A 19,860-nucleotide genomic window follows, 5' to 3' on the forward strand; every position below is an offset into this window, starting at 1 on the left:
CTTTACAACTGGTTTATAACAAGGCAAATGATTTGGTAAACAATTCTTCATTTATTTACTTGGGCAAGATTCCTTTGACTTCAGCGGGAGTCCTGCCAAGCCAGGGATCCTGGACCAGTGCCAGCGACAAAATGCCCATTTCACTGGAACGTACGATTTCCTATTTACTTGCCAAAAGTACCCTGGCTACCAGCTTCACAATAGGCTTTGTTCCTTTCACCAGGAGAACAATCCGATTAATAGCTCCTCTCCTAAAGAGGCTAAAGAAGAAGCAAAGAGGTCCAGTTACCACTGGCAGAGGTGTGGGAAAACTGATGCTTGCAGGTACCACTCCTTTGGGCTCTAGGCTTCTCTTCCAAGAACTGCCATATAAGAACATTTTGCATTGTCACATATGCTAAGACATGTTATCACATCTACAGTAATGCACTGCGCTGCAGACAATACCACCTGTGTTCACTCACTCTTTAGAGACAAAAAGGGTTCCACTGAGGAAACCAGAAAGTTATCTGACAGTCTGACAGGAAAGAAATCCAACCAGAAAAATAAGTTGATCTGTAATTGGCCCAACTGCTGAATTTCTTGTTCTGTTTGCCCTTTAATTTACTTCAACAACTCTACAGAACTGGGTCCTGACTAACCAAATCAAAGCCCCCACTTAATTGAGTAAATGTCTCTGTTAATTTAAGGCTCTGGCCAGAAAATCAGAAGACAGCTAATAAACAGTTGCTGCATTTAAAGGAGTGATGATTTCAAGTCTACTGATTATAAACATACACTGTCAAATTACTCCCGTCTCTTCTCTTCAAGCCGTAACCACTCCTTATTCAATTCCTCCAGCCCATCAGCACACACAAGGGGAGACAGCTCTCTCCTTTGAGATTCCCATCACTCACAGTCCCTTTCTCTCGGTCTGGCAGCAATGCAGCCATGGATGGTCTATTTTCCCAGCCTACGTGGAGAAGAAAAATCATTCTTTCCTTACAGTCTACTCACTGTTCCCTCTGCTCTTGGAATTGCTGTACTACAGCTTAAAAGGCATTCTGATGTATTATTTACATAATGAACAATATCATAGGATGTTTTAAGAACAAAATCATTTACTGAAGCTGCAGACATAAATATATATAAAGATGTGGAAGAGCTATTATGTCATAAATTTAAATGCTGAAGATCAGAGGCTCTACTGGCATACACCTCATGCTACAGAGAACAGGCTCCAACAGCAGAGGATTGCAGTAGTGCCAGCACAAGTGTGGCAACGCCACCAACAATGCAGTAGCCAGAACAACTGTATGGTGTATCCTGCTTTCTTTTTTCTTAGCAGCCACAATGGTCAAAATCCACATCTGACTGGATACTTAGAAAAGGAACAAGTTCAGCTGAAAGCAAAAGAGCACATTTGCTTATTTATATTGTTTATAGTCTAAGCAATCATTTTAAACATGTGCTTAAATAATCAGATCCTATGTAATCACTCATTTGCAGCCACAGTTATTAGGTAGGTAAATTCATGCTTTTTTGAAAATGCAGGTCAAATATTTATCTCTGAGATACGTTAAATGTAACACAAAACTGCATTAAGGGTACATATTAGACTGCAATATTAACAAAATTGAACTGTTTAGACCTTTCAGACCTTTTTTAAAGCCTTGACCTTGGAAACAAATAAGGACAGTGTTATTTTAATGTGCATTCAAATTTCAACAGCACAGTCACACAGCTCTAGTGGAATTCACATTGAGTTTCCACTGTAGATTGCTCATCATTTCATTATGGTTCATTATGCTGATAACTGTCAGAAAGCATTAGAAGCAGGAGCCTTGAGTAATAGCACTGAAATGGTAATTTAAAAACAATATACTTTCTGAAGGAAATACAGCAGTGCACTAAATTCAATTAGAAGAGGGGAATGTAAAGACAAGTAAGTGATGTTTGCTGTTTGAAGTCAGGCTATTCAGTTTCTTGATAACCTAGACTAGAGAAGGTCCTTTTAAAGCAGGCACTCTTCTCCTGCATCTCACTAAATCTGCCCTTAGTATCTCCAAGCTTCTCCAGTATAAACTGTCTTAAATGCAACCGTTTTTGAAATATTTCAGGCCTTGACAAAATATCAATCGATCCATCAGTCCCTATTTGGGTGACAACACTGACTAAATTATTCAGGGTCATTTACTGAGGCAGATTTCAAGCTGGACAGTCCATGATGGTAATCTCTCTTTTGTAAAGGGCTCCCAATTAAAAATCATTAATAATTTGAATCAAACAGACAATATAAACAATACAAAACCGTCCCGTTCTTGCTCATAATGTGAGCATTGTTTGTTGAGAGTTAGAGAACCCAACTCATTAATGGTGGGGATGCAGGAGCAACGCCCATTAATTTGGGTGGGAACTGCACCTGCCTGCACCAGGCTGCAATTCACAGGATATCTCCTTACAGACAAGGGAATTCAGGGACAAGGGCCATGATTGAGACTGATTTGTTTTCCTGCCTCATGGATTCATGTGAGGGTGAGGCAATTTATTCTCCATTACACTGCTAACCTTATGAAAGACCCTTCCTCTCTGCAAGTACTGATATACAATGAAGCTCCACAGAGTCGCCCTGACGTTACTTTTGCAATGCTTCCACAAGGGAAAGGCGTCTGTTGTTTTCCATGTTTTGGGCTCAGGTGTATTACAAATCAATCATCCCTTCTCCATGCCCAAGTACACAGCTGACAAACCCACTGTGCTGACAAACCCACTGTGCTTCAGAGCTCAAAGGCTGAATTCCCCAGTTTGGCCAAAGCAGCCAAATCTGCCCCTTGCTGGTGACAGACACGTTGATGGTTATCCCCAGGTGGCAAGTTTGAGGGGAAAGATGCACCAGGAGACACGTGTATGTCAGGGCCTCTGCCTGGCCCCCAACACAGCCCACCCTGCTGTCTCTACACCCACACTGCCACATTCTGCTCTTGCTTGCACAAAACTTTACACCAGACAGAATTACTCACTCTAGCAGAATACTAAAACCAGAGTCTGAGTAACTTGTTTAGGAGCCTGATGCCCGGCTTACCTGAGGTTAGACGCAGGTTTTGCAGCTCAACAAGGCACAGCAATGCCAGAGAGTGGTGTTATGGACGGGTAGAACTCTGGAGCACCTCTCCTGGCCAGCACGCCAGGAAGTAGCAACTGCTTTTGTTACTTATCATGGGAATTGCAAGAAAGGAAAAGGAAGGGGAATTCTCTAATTGCCTTTCATCCACTAGCACAATCAGGCTAATGGAAAGTCCTAAGAGTCTTCCTCCCCCAGCCTAGAAGGCGAGATAAGTGACAAGGCCAGGCAGTTTACAACTAAAGGAAATCAATAGCCAAGGGTCAAAGCTTTACAAAAACACATCTTAAGAAGGCTGAAGTTCTTAATCTTAAAAAGTGTTTAAGAATAATAAAGAAGGGATCAATCCACAGTCCAGTCCAGGTGTTCTTTCCAAATTATCCAATGTTACTTTTATTCACCTGGTCTAATAGTTCTCCAAGTGAACAGAAACCTGATTTTACAAGCCAGTGGAGCAGAGTCTATCTTTTTGCTAGAAGAATGGATCTCAGATACTGTGTTTTATTTCTTCATTAGTGTGCCGTCACACTGAGCGATTACTAAATGCAGGCCTGAATGAGAATACCAGAGTTAAAGAGAGCATAATGAACAAAGAAGGTGCCAGATTATTATGGCTGTCAGCACAAGGGAATTGGGTTTGTCACCTGGTTTAACCAACTGGTAAGAACTGATTACAGTCTGAATCCGCCTGAAAGCACCTTCGATGTTTATGCTCCCTTCTGTCTACACATCTTGTCAGGAAAGTCAGACAGACAGGGACCTTCTTCTGAAGGGTCCTCCTTCAGCAGAGGCCCTTTGAATACTGACACTTGCCTCAGGCAGGTGGGCAGAAGGCCACTCAGAGGGGGAGCATGGCAAGGAGAGCCCACAGAACCCCACACAGTCCCACTGGCAGGGCTCCAGGAGGGGCTGCCAGCAGCCACAGCAGCACTGGGGAGGCACAGCTGCCCCACAGGCCAGCTCAGAAACAACTCCTGTGTCAGCCTTCACCCTGGAGCACAGAAGAAGCCCTTCCGCTACAGGAAAATTCAAAGCTGTGAAACAGGACCTCCAGAGACAGGGCTGTTTCCCAAGAGCAGAAGTCCATAGGATTGCAGTGTTGGCTTGCCTCTGCATGCAGAGTCCTAGGCTGCTGCAGAGATGGAGACTGAGGCCAGCACCACAGCCTTTGCCTTTTCGCCTTCCCTCTTTGTATTTTTGGGGTAAAAGACCAAGATCAGGAACTTCAGCTTTGTCTGACCTCCCAAGACAGGAATGGGGCAGGCCCAAGGCTTGACAAAAAAGGGCTAAGCTTGCAGGGGTACATTTTGCAATACCAGCAAACATACATATCATTTGCTTACAATTTCCCCATCTGGAAGAGTTTTGCTCTCTCCTCATACTTCACTAACTGCACATGCCTGATTTAAATTCAACCAGTTGATTACAAATTTGATTTCAATTTCGTCAAGATATCATTCACAAGGACCATAGCTTTGAAAAACTTTTGCTGGTATAATGTTATTTAGGGTGTACATTGCAAACAATAGTTTTGTTGTTGCAGAAAGACATTTTTCCTATCAAACTGGTCACGTTTTAGATCTAGTAAATTATATTACAGAAAGCATGTTCTTGCCCATTTAGGCAAGGTTTCACAATACAGTTCAACTCCATTCCCAGTCAATACTTGGCAAGGGGTATATGCACCACTCTGCTTCCTGCTAAGCAAAAGCAGCTGCTCTTGGCTATGCCCTGGCCTCCTCCTCCACCACCACCCAGCAAAAATCACTGCTGAAAAGAAGGAAATCACTGGAGAACAGCTGGAATCAAGGGGGTGCGGGGAAGGGATGAGTGCTAACTTAGTTATGGACATATTCTGTTCCTGCCTTGTAAGGGAGAAATTAAGGTTTAAATAAATGTGAGTCATCTCTCACAAAATTAATTCTCAATATATTAAAATGTTACAAAAGAAATATCTCAACCTTCCCTCACTCAGACACACACTCTCTACATAAATATACAGCTGAACTCCAAAAATCTGGAAACACTTCCAATAGCGTTCAGGGAAAGCCACACATGGATATCCCCCTGGTAAAATACAGCCCTTTCACTTATTGTTTCAAACTGCTCTGCTCCTAGGAAAGTGAAAACCAAAGAACTAGATGATCGCAATTTAACACCAGGACATGCCTGGAATCCCAGGTCTTCAACTGCATGAGCCATTAACCAACACACAGGACGAGGATTTTACCCAGCAACCCTGTGACTGCACTCACTGCATCCCTCCTTCTCCCTGAAGAAGGCATTTTGGTGGAACTAAAGCCAATTCCATTTGCTGCATATGATGTATTTACCTACACAGGATAAAATAAACCATGCACTGGGTGGTTGTTTCATTAAAGTTTAAGATTTATTATTACCACCCCTTTCAGATGAACACTTAGGTTCCCAAGGGTCACCAGCCATATTTCAAGCAAATTAGAAATATAATGAGATTATAAATATTACCTGTTTACCTGAGGTCACACAATTACAAGGAAAGCTTTCACAACTTCTACAAATATCCATATTTAAAGAGCTGAAAGGAGATGTGATCTACAGGTCAGATGCTCAGACTGGAACTGAGGCCTGTATTTTACTTCTACCTGCATTACTAAGGTTTGCAAGTCCCTCTTTTGTGTCTCCTGATTTATTTATACTGACAGGGGTCAGCATAACCATGCTACCATCAGGAACTGAGGGCTGAGAACTACCACTGTCACTCGGAATTGTGGGCCAAAAGGCAAACTGCATCTGCAAAGGGCCGTAAGAGCTACTGAACATTGCTGTCAGAAGCAGAATGCTTTCTGGAGACACAGAGAAGAGATGGGTGATAAGAGGGGCAAGAGATTGTTCAGAGACCAACTTACGAGTGCAAGGCATGGAGGCAGCGTCGCTTTCGGCTCGGAAGAAGCCGCGATCGCAGGTGCAGGACGTGGAGCCTTCCCAGATGGAGTAGCTGTGAGGAGGGCACTTGGCACAGGCAAAGTCTGTCGATAGAGCCTTGTAGTATCCGATTTTGCAAGCTAGAAGGAGGAACAGGAAGTGAGAGAGTGTTACTGGCCTGGGCTGTGATCATAAATTGCTAGCTTACTCATTCAAAATCAAGGCAGGAGACGTTTCAAGGAGATCTAATGATGTCCTCTTAGCCCCAGGTGAAGAATTAACAATCATCACACTCTTAATGAGTAGTCCTATGTCAGGGGATACTGATTTCTAATTCTAACAACAGCCATTTTAAAAGCTGGCTTAGAGATGGCAAAAAAAAATTATACTCTTCTGTTGACACTGCCAGAAAATCAGGCGCCTCTTTGTGGAGTTGCATGTGGCTTACCCCTTGTCCACCTGGACCCCACATACACGGAGCATGACAAAAGGGGTGCAAATGGTTTATTCTGTCACCACTTAAGGAATGGCAGCTGACAGTCAGACACTGCCAATTTTTAAGAGGGAGTGGGACAGGAACCCAACATGCCCGGAAATGGCACATCTCCCTCCTGGCAAGGCAGAATTCATCTGGCTCCTTCTCCCCAAGGGAGGAGATCAGCAATGCTCTCCCTTGCTCAAAGCTGGGGCACAGCAGTAACTGCACCACTGCCACCTGGGCCCACGTGCAGTTGGCAAGCTTTTGGTGACATCAGCTTCATAAAAGCAGGACTTACACAAAAGGCTACTTTTACATCACTTGGAAAAAACTCATTAGCATCATTAATAACACATTTTCATGGTGGCTAACAGGTATGTCATGCTAGAAATTTCTCCCTTGGCTAGAGAAAAAAGCCCACCATCACCACTGTGGAGAAGAGAGAAAATTCCCAGGCATGCAAACCAGTAAAAAAGACAGGCTGTTCCCAGTATTAACTGTGTGACTCACTCCCACATCTTGTCATTTATCACCTACACTACCTTTAGGGTTCCCCTGCTACACACAGGCTCCTGTTGGGAGGGCATAAGCCTACGCACAGCCAGGGCTCACTCTTGCTGTTTCAACCTTCCCTTAGTCCCCCCCTCACCCTCTCCCTGCTTCTCTTGCAAAGCCCTCCAGTGGGAGATGGAGAGGGATATTAGTAACACATGTACAAAAGAGCAGGTTACTTCAGTCTTATTAGCCAAAGCCATTTATGGAATGTCCTTAACAAGTCCTGACTTTATGACGTGCTGTCGGTGAGGGCGCGGGGAGATCAGCCCAGTGTCACCCGCTGGGGCTGCCACAGTGCCAGAGCACCTCGTGGAAACAAACACACTGCTCAGGTGACTGAGAGTTACACTTCCACAGCTCACCTGCATCGTGCTATTAGATAAAGTCCCACTTGAAAGGTGTGTTTTGGCCACGCATCAAACAGCCTTGGGGTTTCAATTAAAATCAGCCGCCACAGCTCTGGCAGGGATCAAACCCAGCCTGCCCACGTCAGAAACCATTTTGGTCCCTGAACACAAGTTCAAACCCAGCACGTCTGGCCCATCAGCCAGGCATCATCAGGATGCAAAGGCAACACCTGGAGAACAGCTTATTCTGCCTGGGATGGGAATTGCCCAGCAAAACAAACAAACAGTGAAAATAACTTTTTTTTTTTTTTTTTTTTTTTTTTTTTTTTTTTTAATATGATTTGCACTATCTAGGGAGCAAGTTGCTCTATCAGTACATGTCTTGGGTTTAACAAGAGCAGCAGTCAAGTGGCAGATGCTGGTTTTAGATATTACTCCCTGTTTTCACTGTCACAGCTCAGATGAGAAATATGCCTAAGTCTGTATAAGACCAGGACAAACACTCATGGGAAGGATTTTGCTGCCATATATAAAGACAAGGCATTGAAAAACACAACACAAGAGGAAACCAAGCTGACTGCTTTTATCCACAAAATTCTTTCTATTATTCATGTTTTTAAAAACTAAACATGTACACTCTAATATTACTCTTAATATGAACATCACAATGCACAGAAATCATGAAACAGTGAGCCATCTTTAGCATACCTGGGGTATTAAAATACTTATCTATTCAACAATCTAGCTCGAGGCTTAAAATCCTATTTGGGCTGTAACATGCTTCTAGAAAGACAAGAAAATGTCACAGGTAAAGAATTCTGTGACCATTCCTCCCTGTCTTTCCATACTCCATGGTTTAAAAGGGAATAGACATATTCAGTGGATACTGCAAGGTCAACACTCTGTAACTCAAGGATTTTTTTCCCCCTCGTTTCATGCACTATATTTTGTTTTCTACTATATTAAGCCAAGATCATTAATATTTCAAGACCTGAGGAAAGCTCTCCGAACACAGTGGCTGCTCCTAAAGCACACACAGCCATTTTGCTTCAAAAATCAACTACTCCCGAAGACAGTTTTCTTCATTTTAGTGTGCTCGGAGATTCACAAGATTTCATAACAGACATAAAAGGGCAGTAGAGAATGTGCTGCATTAAACCAGGAGCTCTTTGCCCCCAAGAGTTCCATGGCACCGCCACTTAAAAAACTCAAACCTAATCCTGTAAAAGCTGTTCTTAGCATGAAGTGCTGCTGACACACCTACTACAGCTACGGATGGGCTCTTTTTTGAAGGGTAATGATTTAGTAGGCAAACAAGAAGCCTGTACAGAACTCCTTCCCTGGAAGTCTTTATTGCTTGCTCATGACAAATCTTCACGCAGCTGCTTTTTTAGGACGGATTTGCCGGGTGAGAACCAGCATGAATGGGGTTCTTACACAGTTTTCGAAAGATGCCTTTGTAAAAAGATTAGTTCACATGTGCAGTGCAAACTTCGAGTTCAATTTCTTAGCTTTGCCTTAATCAGTTCTTTCTGTTGGTTTCTTTTTTTTTTTTTTTTTTTTTTTTTTTTTTTTTTTTAAGGAGAAAAACCTTTTCTCACATTCAGGTCACCCACAAGCGTAACACAGTTACAACCCACTGCACCACATTCAAGGGAAATTCTCAAACAAAAATATTTTCAGTTCACAGCTTTTCCTCAGAACAAATCACATTAATTTAAATGGACATCAGCTTGAAATAATCACGCTGGTGTCCTCGAGCTAGAGTATTAAAATCTATTTGATTTCTATTTCTCTTAAAGCAAGACAAGATATGGCAAACATTGCTGGTTGTTATTACATGCCTTATTCCTTCTTTTTTCCAAATATATCAGAGTGATATATGTCAAAACTGCAAAAATTGTTCTGAAGAATTATGGAACTTCAGTCAAATCTAGATGTAAATTTTCTCAAGCTGTTTTTCCAGCTCCGTTTTCACATTAAAACCTGATTTTCAGACTTAAAGTCTCCTCAAAAAAAAAAAAAAAAAAAAAAAAAAAAAAAGAGAGAGAGAAAGAAAGAATACGTGTGGGCTGCAAAGTCTGCTTGCTTGGTCTCTCCAAATGCTGAATTTTCTACTAGAAAATTTCAGACAGCAATTTCAGAATTTAAAAACTCATCTCATAGTGGATGGGGCTCTAATCACAGTCTTTTTAAACATAGCTACAACAAAGTACATGTATTAAATTGGTTTTAACTATTTTTAAATAAGCTATGTTGTTGGGGGTTTTTTATTGGGGGGTGGGGGAAATATTTAAGAAAACCATTCTTTCAAATTTAGCGTAGTTTAAAAAAAAAAACCCTAGCACTTGCTCTTAAATTGTTCCTTTATCCTTGTGGAAATAGCAATAATTTTTTCCAGCTGAGTTTGGAAAAGGCTTGACATACCTAATAGTCCTTTAATAAAAAATTCTGTAATGTTCACAAAGGGTTGGATAAAGAAATCATCCGAACCTCTTGGCGGAGAAGTTCCTAAACCATTAAAAATGCAGTGCATATCTTAAAAACATCTGAGGGAGCTGCAGGCAGAGGCTCTGGCAGTGCCTGGAGGCTGAGCAGGACTGAGGCTGGGATGGGGACACCCCTGAGCCTGGCTGGGATCTGAGCAGCGATGGGATGGGGAAGGCCCAAGAGGGAAAACTGCTGGGCAGGAGCTCTGGCAGCAGACCTGGGCACCAGGGACCAAGGCCAGGAGAAATCCTGCTTGAATCCTCAGCCTCTTCTGAAGAGGAGGGCTTGTAACCAGGAAAATACTGATTTCTGATTAGGACCTAATAAAGTGAATAGAGAGAAAAACAAGCACAGAAACGTGGTTTCGCTCAAGTAAATCTAGTTAAGTCAATAAACTGATATTAGAAGCAAATGTGACAGAGATGTTCGGAAGTGCTCATTCACAGCGGCCCAGTGGGATACAGTCCTGCACAGGCCAGCAGCACTGGCCATGAGGTTCCTGTGCCAAAGGCTGAGCTCTCCACACAAGCACCACAAGGAAAGGGTCCCCAAGCAGGACAGGACCCCAACCAAACCATGCTCCTGCTGCACCCTCCTGCCCAAAAGGAGCCCTCTGTACCCCCAAGAACATTTCTTGTCACGGGCAAGTGAGCAATGCCACTAAAACCTGTAGACTCAGCTCAATCGTCAGAAGCTATGCATTCCAGTTTTCATTTTTTGAAGCAGAAAAATGTTAGCTACATACAAGGAAATTTCAAAATTCCTTGAGAAGCAATTTTGAATCAAATCTCCCTCTGCATGTAACAGAAGAGGGAAAACTACTTTTAAGTCAATGACTATAGCCAACTTTAAAGAAAGACTCCAAAACAGTACTCTTGGTGAAACGAAGGACAAGGCAAATAATTTAATAAGATGCTTCAATGTCACATTTATACATTTCAGTGAGAAAAGAAACTTGTGTTTAAAGACTTGAAAAAATACTTTGATAGAACATTTGATGCATTTCATCACTGGATACTTTTTCTACAGCTCTTCTCTCTGGAAATATTTTGAGCTCACGTTTTAACTGCACCCTTAGGAACAAAAAGTTACTTTTACTCTTCCCCTTGAATGTTGTTCTTAGTCCTTAAGAGGATGGATTTTCTCTCTCGCATCATAACAAAACTACATCTGCCACATAAGAAGGCGGCATCTTCTCAGCTTTCTTTTACTGTTATTACCATTTCTGAACAGATTTTTGTGTGTTAATTATAGAACTCAATTGTTTGGATAGTCTCTTTTGATGAGCTTTCTGCCCCGCACCATGAACCCCTCTGTTTTTGTACAGCTGTTTTACTTCCAAATGCTCATCAGGGTTTTCTAATTGTCAAGCTGTCCCAGCAACTAGGTCTTTTGACCTAAAAGTCAAAGAAAGGGAGTCACCCTTGTCTCCCAGACATGAATACCCCAGCAGTCCCAGTGGCCCCCCCATACCTACGAGACAATGCCTTTCCAGATCATTGCCACTACAAGCATAATTGGGTTTTGGGTGAAATGAGAAGATTTAAAATAGGATGAATTAATGAGTTTCTTGTAAAATTAAGTCGTTCTTCTGGTCCAATCTAATTACTCACTGTAATGCCCCTGAGGGTGATAAATAAAGATCCTTAGAAGCCAAGCAGGAGGGGGAAAAAAAAAGCTTTCTCTTGAGCATTTCTTAAAAGTCAAGTTGTAGAATGTGATGTGATGTACCAAATGCTCTTTCCAAATAACGTCAGATTCCTTTGATGTTCACACTGTAAGATCTTTGCCTCCTGTTAATAATGACTGTACTATTGCTACACATAAAAAGGAGCTCCCAATCTTTAACTCGTATCTCTGATGAGAAAACCAGTATTTCTACACACAAAGCATGTATTTTTGATGCATGAGTGACACAAGGAAACACAAACAAAATCCCACTGGGGAAGAGTCTAGACTGCTTGATTGCAGAGCACTTTTACTCCATGATTGGGTAAAAACTCAGGAAGTTCAAAACAGAAATAAAGGGACCTTGGAACATAAATGTAGCATGATTTGAAATCCAGACTCTGAGTATCCACGCCACTAGACCTGCACATGCAGATACCCTGGCAGGTTAAGCACGCAGACCTCCTTTGCAAAGCTGCAGCATAAACCAAGTGGAGGAGCTTTTCCCACACCCAATCTAAACAACCATTAAAAAAAAAAAACAAACTTTGGTTATTTTTTTCCCCCAGTATAGCTTCCTCAGCTACAGGTCTGCTGCCAGTGCTGTGGTTTGCTGATTTAAGGCTGGGGACTGACCCCATGATGCCAGTCACACACAGCAGGATTCAGACATCTTTGGCTAATCTAAGAGTACCTTGCCTGATGTGCATCCATGGAGACATGATGACCACCTCATTGATAGGTGGCCAGATTTTTATTTGGTTCATGGGAGACTCGAAAGTCAATTGCCTATTTCAGTTTAAGAAGTTAAAAGAAGTGAGGAGCTAGAGCGATCTTTGGTGTGGAAACAAATCACCATCACTATCCAAGGTCTCTTACTGAATCCTCAGGAGGGAAGGGGATGAGGCACTCACTGCTAACTGCAAGGTGCCCACTGCCACAGCCTGTCAAAGACAGCAGGGAATGGCAGTGCACATGACAAACATGACAGTGACATCAGCCAGATCCTCCTGCACCATCAGGCACATCCCACCAGGTCCAGTTCACTTTAGTTCCTCTGTTCTCAGTCCTCTCCTGTACACTTCACTTTCATAGACTCCAGTGGACCTGGAGGGCCAGCAGCCAGCACTGCCAGTGAAAGCCAAGACAAAAAGCCATGCAGTACCTCTGCCATGTCCTTGGTCACCAGGTCTCCTCCCCCACTGAGCAGTGGGACCGTGTTTTCCTCAGCCTTCCTTGCTGTGTCTGCAGGAGCAGGTGTCCTTGGTGTCCTTCATATCCCACACCAGAACAACTCCAGCCAAGCTTTGGCTTCCCTAATACCTCCCCTGCATCCTCAGGCACTGGCTAGACTGTAGAATCCTCCTGGGTGCTTCTCTTGTGTGCCTGAGCTGTGCCAAGGGCTCCCTGCCCATCCACCTCGGCCCTCTGCAACACTCTCTTTACTTTCTGCAGCTGCTGTGCATGTGCTTGCAGCAGCTTGTCCTTTAAAACCCACCAGTCCATCTGGACTTCTTCACTGCCCTCCTGAAAAAATTCCTGAACAAGCCAAAATCTTCTGACCCGAATTCCAGAGCTTTTTTAATTTTTTTTTTAATATATATACATGAAATCCAGGGAAATAAACCATGAAAAATGAAGTCTCCAGCTCAGCAAAGGGCACAAGCACAACAGGACAGGACATCTGACACGGCAATCTGTTCGAGAGAGCTACAGGCACTAACAAAACTCCCAGGTGTATGATACAAGAACCAGAGTGGCCTATTAATCCCAGCCAAGGAGGTGCTGTTCACCTGGGTATCATTTTCTCTGCACGGCCTTCAGAGCCAATTGCCAGACGTTTTTGCCCTGCACTTGGGCACTGCACACTGCGGGCACAGACCCATGGCACCACTGGCATGGCCACGCTGCCAAATCCTCTCTGCAGGCACAGAGCTTGTGGGTTTGGAGTGCCGCTCCTAAGCGGCATCAGTTCTCCTGTGTTTTACACAGAGAAATGCTTTGCTTGTCTTCTACAGAAATATTTACAAATCAACTTGCACCTCATGCAAAAGAAATATAATTATGCTGATAACGCAATCATTTCAAAAGCTGAAATCTGCTTCATCGGTCCCCTTCTTCTAAGGAAACTAAATAGTCAAAATCATAAACCAAAAAATTAAATACATATACAATTCATATATAAGTTTAATAGATACATACATAGAAAAGTCAAAAACGAAAAGTTTGCTTTTATTCTTAAGAATTATTAAGAATTATTCAGAACTTTGATACATAGCTGATAGATCACAACTGCTAAAAGAGAATTCTTAAAAATACACAAATTTGAAAATCTCACATTTCTATATCTTAGTAATAGCTTATCTATGCAACCCTCTTCTCTGCTACAGCTGTGGCAGTTGGGGGGAAAAGTTTAGAGGTAAGAGATAAGCTTTACATTTCCCACATCACGCTCACTCCTGGTCTTTGACAGTGCCCTGATCTCACATTAGCTCTGTCAACGCTGCCAGCACACAAAGCTTCCAGCCCTGCACCAGAGGGGGGAACAGCTGGAAAACCTCACCAAGGAAAATCAGCCCCTGGACAGAACACCTGCAGCATTGGGTTTTTGTCTGAAATTAAAATCAAAACAGAAAGCTAAAAAGCACTAGGTGAAAAAAATTCGTGACTGAAAATAACCACAAAAAAACCCCAAACAAACAAAACACAAAACCCCCTCTCAGTGAGAAGTCAGCACTTTGCTCGAGGAGCGAAAATCCCAACCTGCTCTGCTCTCTGCAGGAAGATATTTGCTAGGACTGGCAGTGGCAAGCGAAGCAGCCGCCGGCCACCAGCAGGAAGCACGGGGGACACTGTGCCTGCGCTTGGCACAGGGACATGCCCCTTCCCTCCAGGCAGCACAGCACTAAAAGCACACACAACTTCACCTTTAAGTGCTTTAACGAAGCGGAATGTTTTGCTGAACCGGGAACTTGGCAGGTCACTGTTTAAATACTTTTAACAAGTATTTAAACAATCAAGAGATGCCCTGGTATGATAAAGCTCCGTGTCCTTTTTGGGAGCAGAGAGCACCGACAGTGCCAGCACACTGACCCAAGTGCTCAGGGCATCTTTTAAACGCTGCTGCCTGAGCCAAGTGTTCAAATGTTCTGCTCTTCAGAGCGCTCAGCCTGTCACTCTGCTCTACCACAGACTTCATCTAACTTTGAAAGTTTAATCACCTTTATACAAGCTGTGAGATTTAAGGGATGAGTCAACTAATCAGTTTCAAATAATTACTCAATTAGAAAAACAAGTTGATGGATTCCCTTGAACAGAAGCAGCACAAGGAGAACCACGAAACTGACAGATTTTCAAGCAAACCTAAGATAATAAGGTGAGTTTTTTTAAGAAAGAAAAGAGAAAATCGCGATTTCTGTTCTTTAGCAACTACATTTTACAGGGAAAAAAAAATCCCTACTGAAGTTTTATGATATACTCCAGTGAAAGCTGATTAATTGGCCTGAATCTCCACATTAACAAGCCCTAATCCTCTTGTCAGGAGACCTGCTTACAAGCTTCTCTCCCCAGTGGTGTAAAAGCACTGATGAGAACAGAGATCTGTATCTCAAAAGCACTGTCCAGCCAGCCTGGGATTATCTCTCATCTCCTAAATCTTAACAGCTCTGTAGAAAGGCAATTAAACCTCCAAAGTTAGATAAGCCTGTGAGAGAGCACAGTATCAGCTTGAGCACTTTAAGAAAGGCCCAACATAGAGCTCTAACATTACTGTTTAAAATGCCTATTTGCCCCTAACACAAGCAACAGCTCAGGGTCCTGGACTTTGCAAAGATTGTACTTGTAATGTTTTACAGAGCATCTAACGCGTTATTCCCAATTATTTTAAAAGTGCTTGTATTTTATACAGGCTAATAAGACATTGCAAGTTGGCTGAAATAATGATTACATTAATACCCCTTAACAAATTGTCTATTGTTAAGAATTTGAGGATTGATCCTGCACTTAATTCCCTTAATGCCGTCTCTTTTGTGCAAGTGGAATTTCACTCTGCAGCAGAACCCAGCACAGCTGTAATGTCTTCTGCTACTGTTTGAACTTGTGTCATGAGTGTGATGGAGCCACGTCATGCCAGCAAACTAAAAACTACAGTGTTTTTCTGGGTTTTTTTTATTCTTGCTTTAACTGTGAGCAGCCTAGAACACAATTAAACCTCCTATCTCCAGAGCTATAGCAAGATGTCTTAATATGGTTTAATCATCACATCCTCTCTAGATGGCTTTACAACATTATATATAAACAACGAAAAAAAAAGCTATTTTGGTCTCCCCAGAGAATTGCTTAACACAAAGGTTTTGGAAGATGCCTAAATATAGACAGTTCTGGTGAGATCCGGGTCTATGCTAGATAACAACTCTGCACTATTTTTGACTGTTTAACAAAGATGCTGGGAACACAATGACTTCAAAAAACCACTGCTTTGGCTCTCCCCAGCACTAAAGAAAATAGACGAGGTGCTTACAGAGTCATTTAGTTAGGGAAAAAAACGAGTCCAACCGCTAAGTCTGCGCTGCCAAGTCCACCACCAAACCATGTCCCTAGGTGCCACATCTACACATCTTTTAAATACCTTTGCTGCTGAGAGACTCCCATCAACACCACTGCAAAAAAACTATCAAACCTCTACTAAGTAGTACATCAATCAAAATAGTGGCATGCAAATCATGATCCATTAAGTACTTCACACTTGATTACCCACGACACTTTAGAGAGGGTCATACATTGACGAGTTGCTTCTCTCTTCTTTGCCCTTTGCTATTTGGAGCACGTGAGCACTTTTAGTTCATTACCAATGCAAAATTTAGCACAAAGCTCAACTTCAGCAAGAGGAAAACATCAGCTCAATTGTTCGTCCTTTTCTCCCTAAATCTGCTCAAGCTGCATGTTCCTCCACAGACCCCACCTTTTCAGAAGAGTTGGATTTGAGGCACATGTAGGTGACACCGTTGTTGAAACGTGGCACTCGCTACCAAAGAAGGTCTGAAAGAGGAAGACTCAAACCACCCAGTATTTCTCTAGATACCTTTTCTTCTCCCCAACTCTCTCATAGATGCGAAAATCCAGCTGAAGTTTCACAGAATGGGTAAGGTTGGAAGGGACCAAGTGGAGGTTCTCCACTCCAACCTCCCTGCTCAAGCAGGGCTCTGTAGAGCACATTACCCAGGATTATGTCCAGACCACTTCTGAGTATCTCCAGGGAAGGAGACTCGCCCTTCACTGGCCCCAAATATGCCAGGAGCCATGTGGAAGCTATTTGTCCACCCTTGTTCTCCCTTACAGCCTGAAGCTTCCCAACAAGGTGCAATCTCACACCTACATGGGAGTCCAAGACAGGTGTAATTCCTGGCTCTGCCACAGAGGCTGAGAACAGCTTGCCTCACCTGCCTCTGGCATTCATGGACACAACACTGTGTATCACTGTCTTAGAGGAGAAAAATCATTCATTTTCCTCCCTACTGGTCTGGCCTCACCTTCTGCTCACTAACTTCCAGCTCATCTCTCTACAGACCATGGGAGATTCCCATATCATGGATAACTCTCTCACAGAAGTTAACGGCATGAAAGAAGCAGGGTGCAGAGGAAGGAAAAGCAGGGCTGCTCCTTTAGACCCCCTAAATTGAAGAGTGTAACTACACAGACACCTAGAATGTATGCTTCAATTTCCCTGCCTCAGTTTATCCACTTAGCAAGTGGCAATAGGATTCACAATAGATACACCTAAAAGCTGTTGTGAGGTTTAATTAAGCAATAGAGCACTTGCAGATCTCTAGATAACAAGATGCCCATAAAACAAGAGGAGGTGATTATTTCTGATGAAACAAATCATGGCAATAACCTTGCTCAGCAGGGAATACTCAGGGCTGTCTCAACTCTCCTTTTACAGCCTTGATGGAGGAAGCTTGTAGAGATTGTTTACCCGCTCTTTAGCATCTCAGGCTTTGGCAGGACATTCAAGAGGATGTAGCAAAATGCCTGCATGGGCTGCAGTCTCAGAGATGTGAAATACAGCCCCCAGTTAAAAATCAAAGAGCTGGGAGTCTTCTGTCAACAAGCCTTTCAATAGGGAAGAATAATTTAGCAAGAATAGCTGAAATCTCCCACCTTAGGGTGATCTGGTTGGCTGTGAGGAAAAACGCGTTTTGGCAGTTCCCGCATTCTTTTGTCAAACTTCTGTTGTCTGGGAAAGAGCAGAGTGCCAGAAGCCCTTGCAGGTGAATACCTTGGCTGTTTCATGCTCATTTGATTCAGAGCAATAGCGTGTTTATCTAGATGTTTGGAAAGTTATTAATGAGATCAGCAAATCTTTTCCATGTATAAATTGTAAATCACCTTCAGCAATGCCATGTAAATTATCAAGTCAAGTGAGAACATGCCCATTTATCTGTGATAGTCTTTTATCACCAATAAATAAAAGCAAGACAGGGAATTACCTCAGGAGAAAATAGCTCTGAAGCAGAGTCTGTTAGGTCACCAACAGAAACACCAGCACAGCAGAACCCCTGTCAAGCTGTGTACCATGACATTCTGAAGGACATGGCAGGAGTGGCACTGCACCAGTCCAGGAGAAGGAAAGCACCTCTTGCTGCTGACCCCATTCAGGTGCGCTCAGAATGCTTTCCACCACTCTGGTTCACCAGCACTTGCTCTGCAGAGAGCAGATGTCTCCCCCAGGCCTGCACTCAGTGCCTCTTTTCATCCTCACACACCCCTGCAGAGTGAAGGAAAGGAACTTGATGTACAAAGGCTGGTTTGGAGGACCTGCTGTCACAGCCCCAGCAAGCAAGAGGTTCAGAAAAAGAACAGCCAAAGAGAGAACAGTTTTATGAGTGGCTGATGGGCATTCTGGGTAAGAAGAATTACAATTTGAGCTGGACTCAGCTTTTAAATCCTCTACTATCCTGATTTCATAAGATATATGGTATCTTTAAATCAGAGCTCTGCCCATCCATCTTCCAGGTCCAGGCAACCTGGAGATTTGCAACACAGCTCCAGGAGTACAGGATTTGGCCCAGTTGTGCAATGGGCATATCACCTGGGCAAACTTTAGAGCCGGGGTTTTTATGGAGGTAGACATATAATGAATGCTGTAAGAACCCTTCAATGGGCATATCACCTGGGCAAACTTTAGAGCCGGGGTTTTTATGGAGGTAGACATAAAATGAATGCTGTAAGAACCCTTCAAGGGTCCTGCAGAAAATCTCCCTTTTTATGAGAAGGTAAATGAAATAAAGTCCTGGGGAAAAGAAGCAGATGTCAGACATGACCAAAAATAGTTGAGATAGGTCTCTCCTCTCCCAGCTTAGTTTTTGCCATAGAGCTCCATGGAGGCTCTCTGCAGACACACCAGTGAGCAGAAGAAGTGATGAATTACAGGAGGATGGCAGGGCCCTCTGACTTGCTCCAGGGGAAGCATTCAGAGCATGAATCCCCCTGTACCAGAGCAAAGCCACAGTGGCTGGTAGCCTACACGGCGGAGGTGCCTGTTGCCCCTGTGGGAGATGGAGCTCACACTCCGGGCACTGCAGGAGGCACAAACCATGGCATGGTAACACCATTTCAAAACCAGCTCCAGCATGAGGAACGAGTCCACAGCTGAGCCAATTGCCAAAGCAAACGCAAACTCCTCAGGTGACTGGGATAATGTCAGCCAGTGCTGATGAGGGGTCTTCCTCTCCCTCTCCCTCTCCCTCGAGATCCCAGGATGCCAACCCCATCCCCAGCATAAGCCATTCCCAGTGGGGCTTTGTCACTTTGCCCCAAGCCTCCTGCAGCCCTGGTCATCAGATCAGGCACCCAGAGGCCACACACAGTCCCCAGGCTGGGGTACATGTCCGGACACAGCCCAGCCCAAGAGCTTCACTCCAGCAATGTGACAAACGACAGCAAAAGCTTCCCTTCGAATTCCTGCTGGATGTCATACAGCTGCTAATCAGGAGAAAGTGACAAAACAAACACAGTTTTGCCTCTTAATCTGGAAAAGCATCTGTCTCCATCAAAACTACTGGCAAACAAACACAAGAATAACATTCCATTTTGGCTCAGAGGCCCCCATGGTTGACATGATAGAATTATTTATTCAAATATCTACACGATACGTAAATTAGTGCAAGATAATAAAGAAATTAATTGTGGTAACCATGGAGCTATTTAGAAATGGCCAAAAGCACCACTGACTTCAGTCCAGACCACAAAAATTTACGCCAGCAAAGAAATCTGGTGGCAAGGCTGGAGCTGGCGTGTGACTCGCATCCGCCCTGATC

At 43.4% G+C, this 19,860-nt stretch overlaps 1 protein-coding gene across 1 annotated transcript in view; it reads right to left on the reverse strand.

Annotated features, from left to right (window-relative positions):
* Positions 1–19,860, reverse strand: part of EPHA4 (EPH receptor A4) — a 104,390-nt gene that overhangs the window by 56,845 nt on the left and 27,685 nt on the right. The window contains exon 4 of the mRNA XM_066193146.1: positions 5,989–6,144. Coding sequence (XP_066049243.1) covers positions 5,989–6,144 — 156 coding nt within the window. The remainder of the gene's footprint in view (positions 1–5,988; positions 6,145–19,860) is intronic.

This window comes from Chamaea fasciata, unplaced genomic scaffold, assembly GCF_029207755.1.
Source record: "Chamaea fasciata isolate MVZ Bird 193981 ecotype frontalis unplaced genomic scaffold, bChaFas1.0.hap1 SCAF_11, whole genome shotgun sequence".
Classification (NCBI taxonomy): Eukaryota; Metazoa; Chordata; class Aves; order Passeriformes; family Sylviidae; genus Chamaea; species Chamaea fasciata.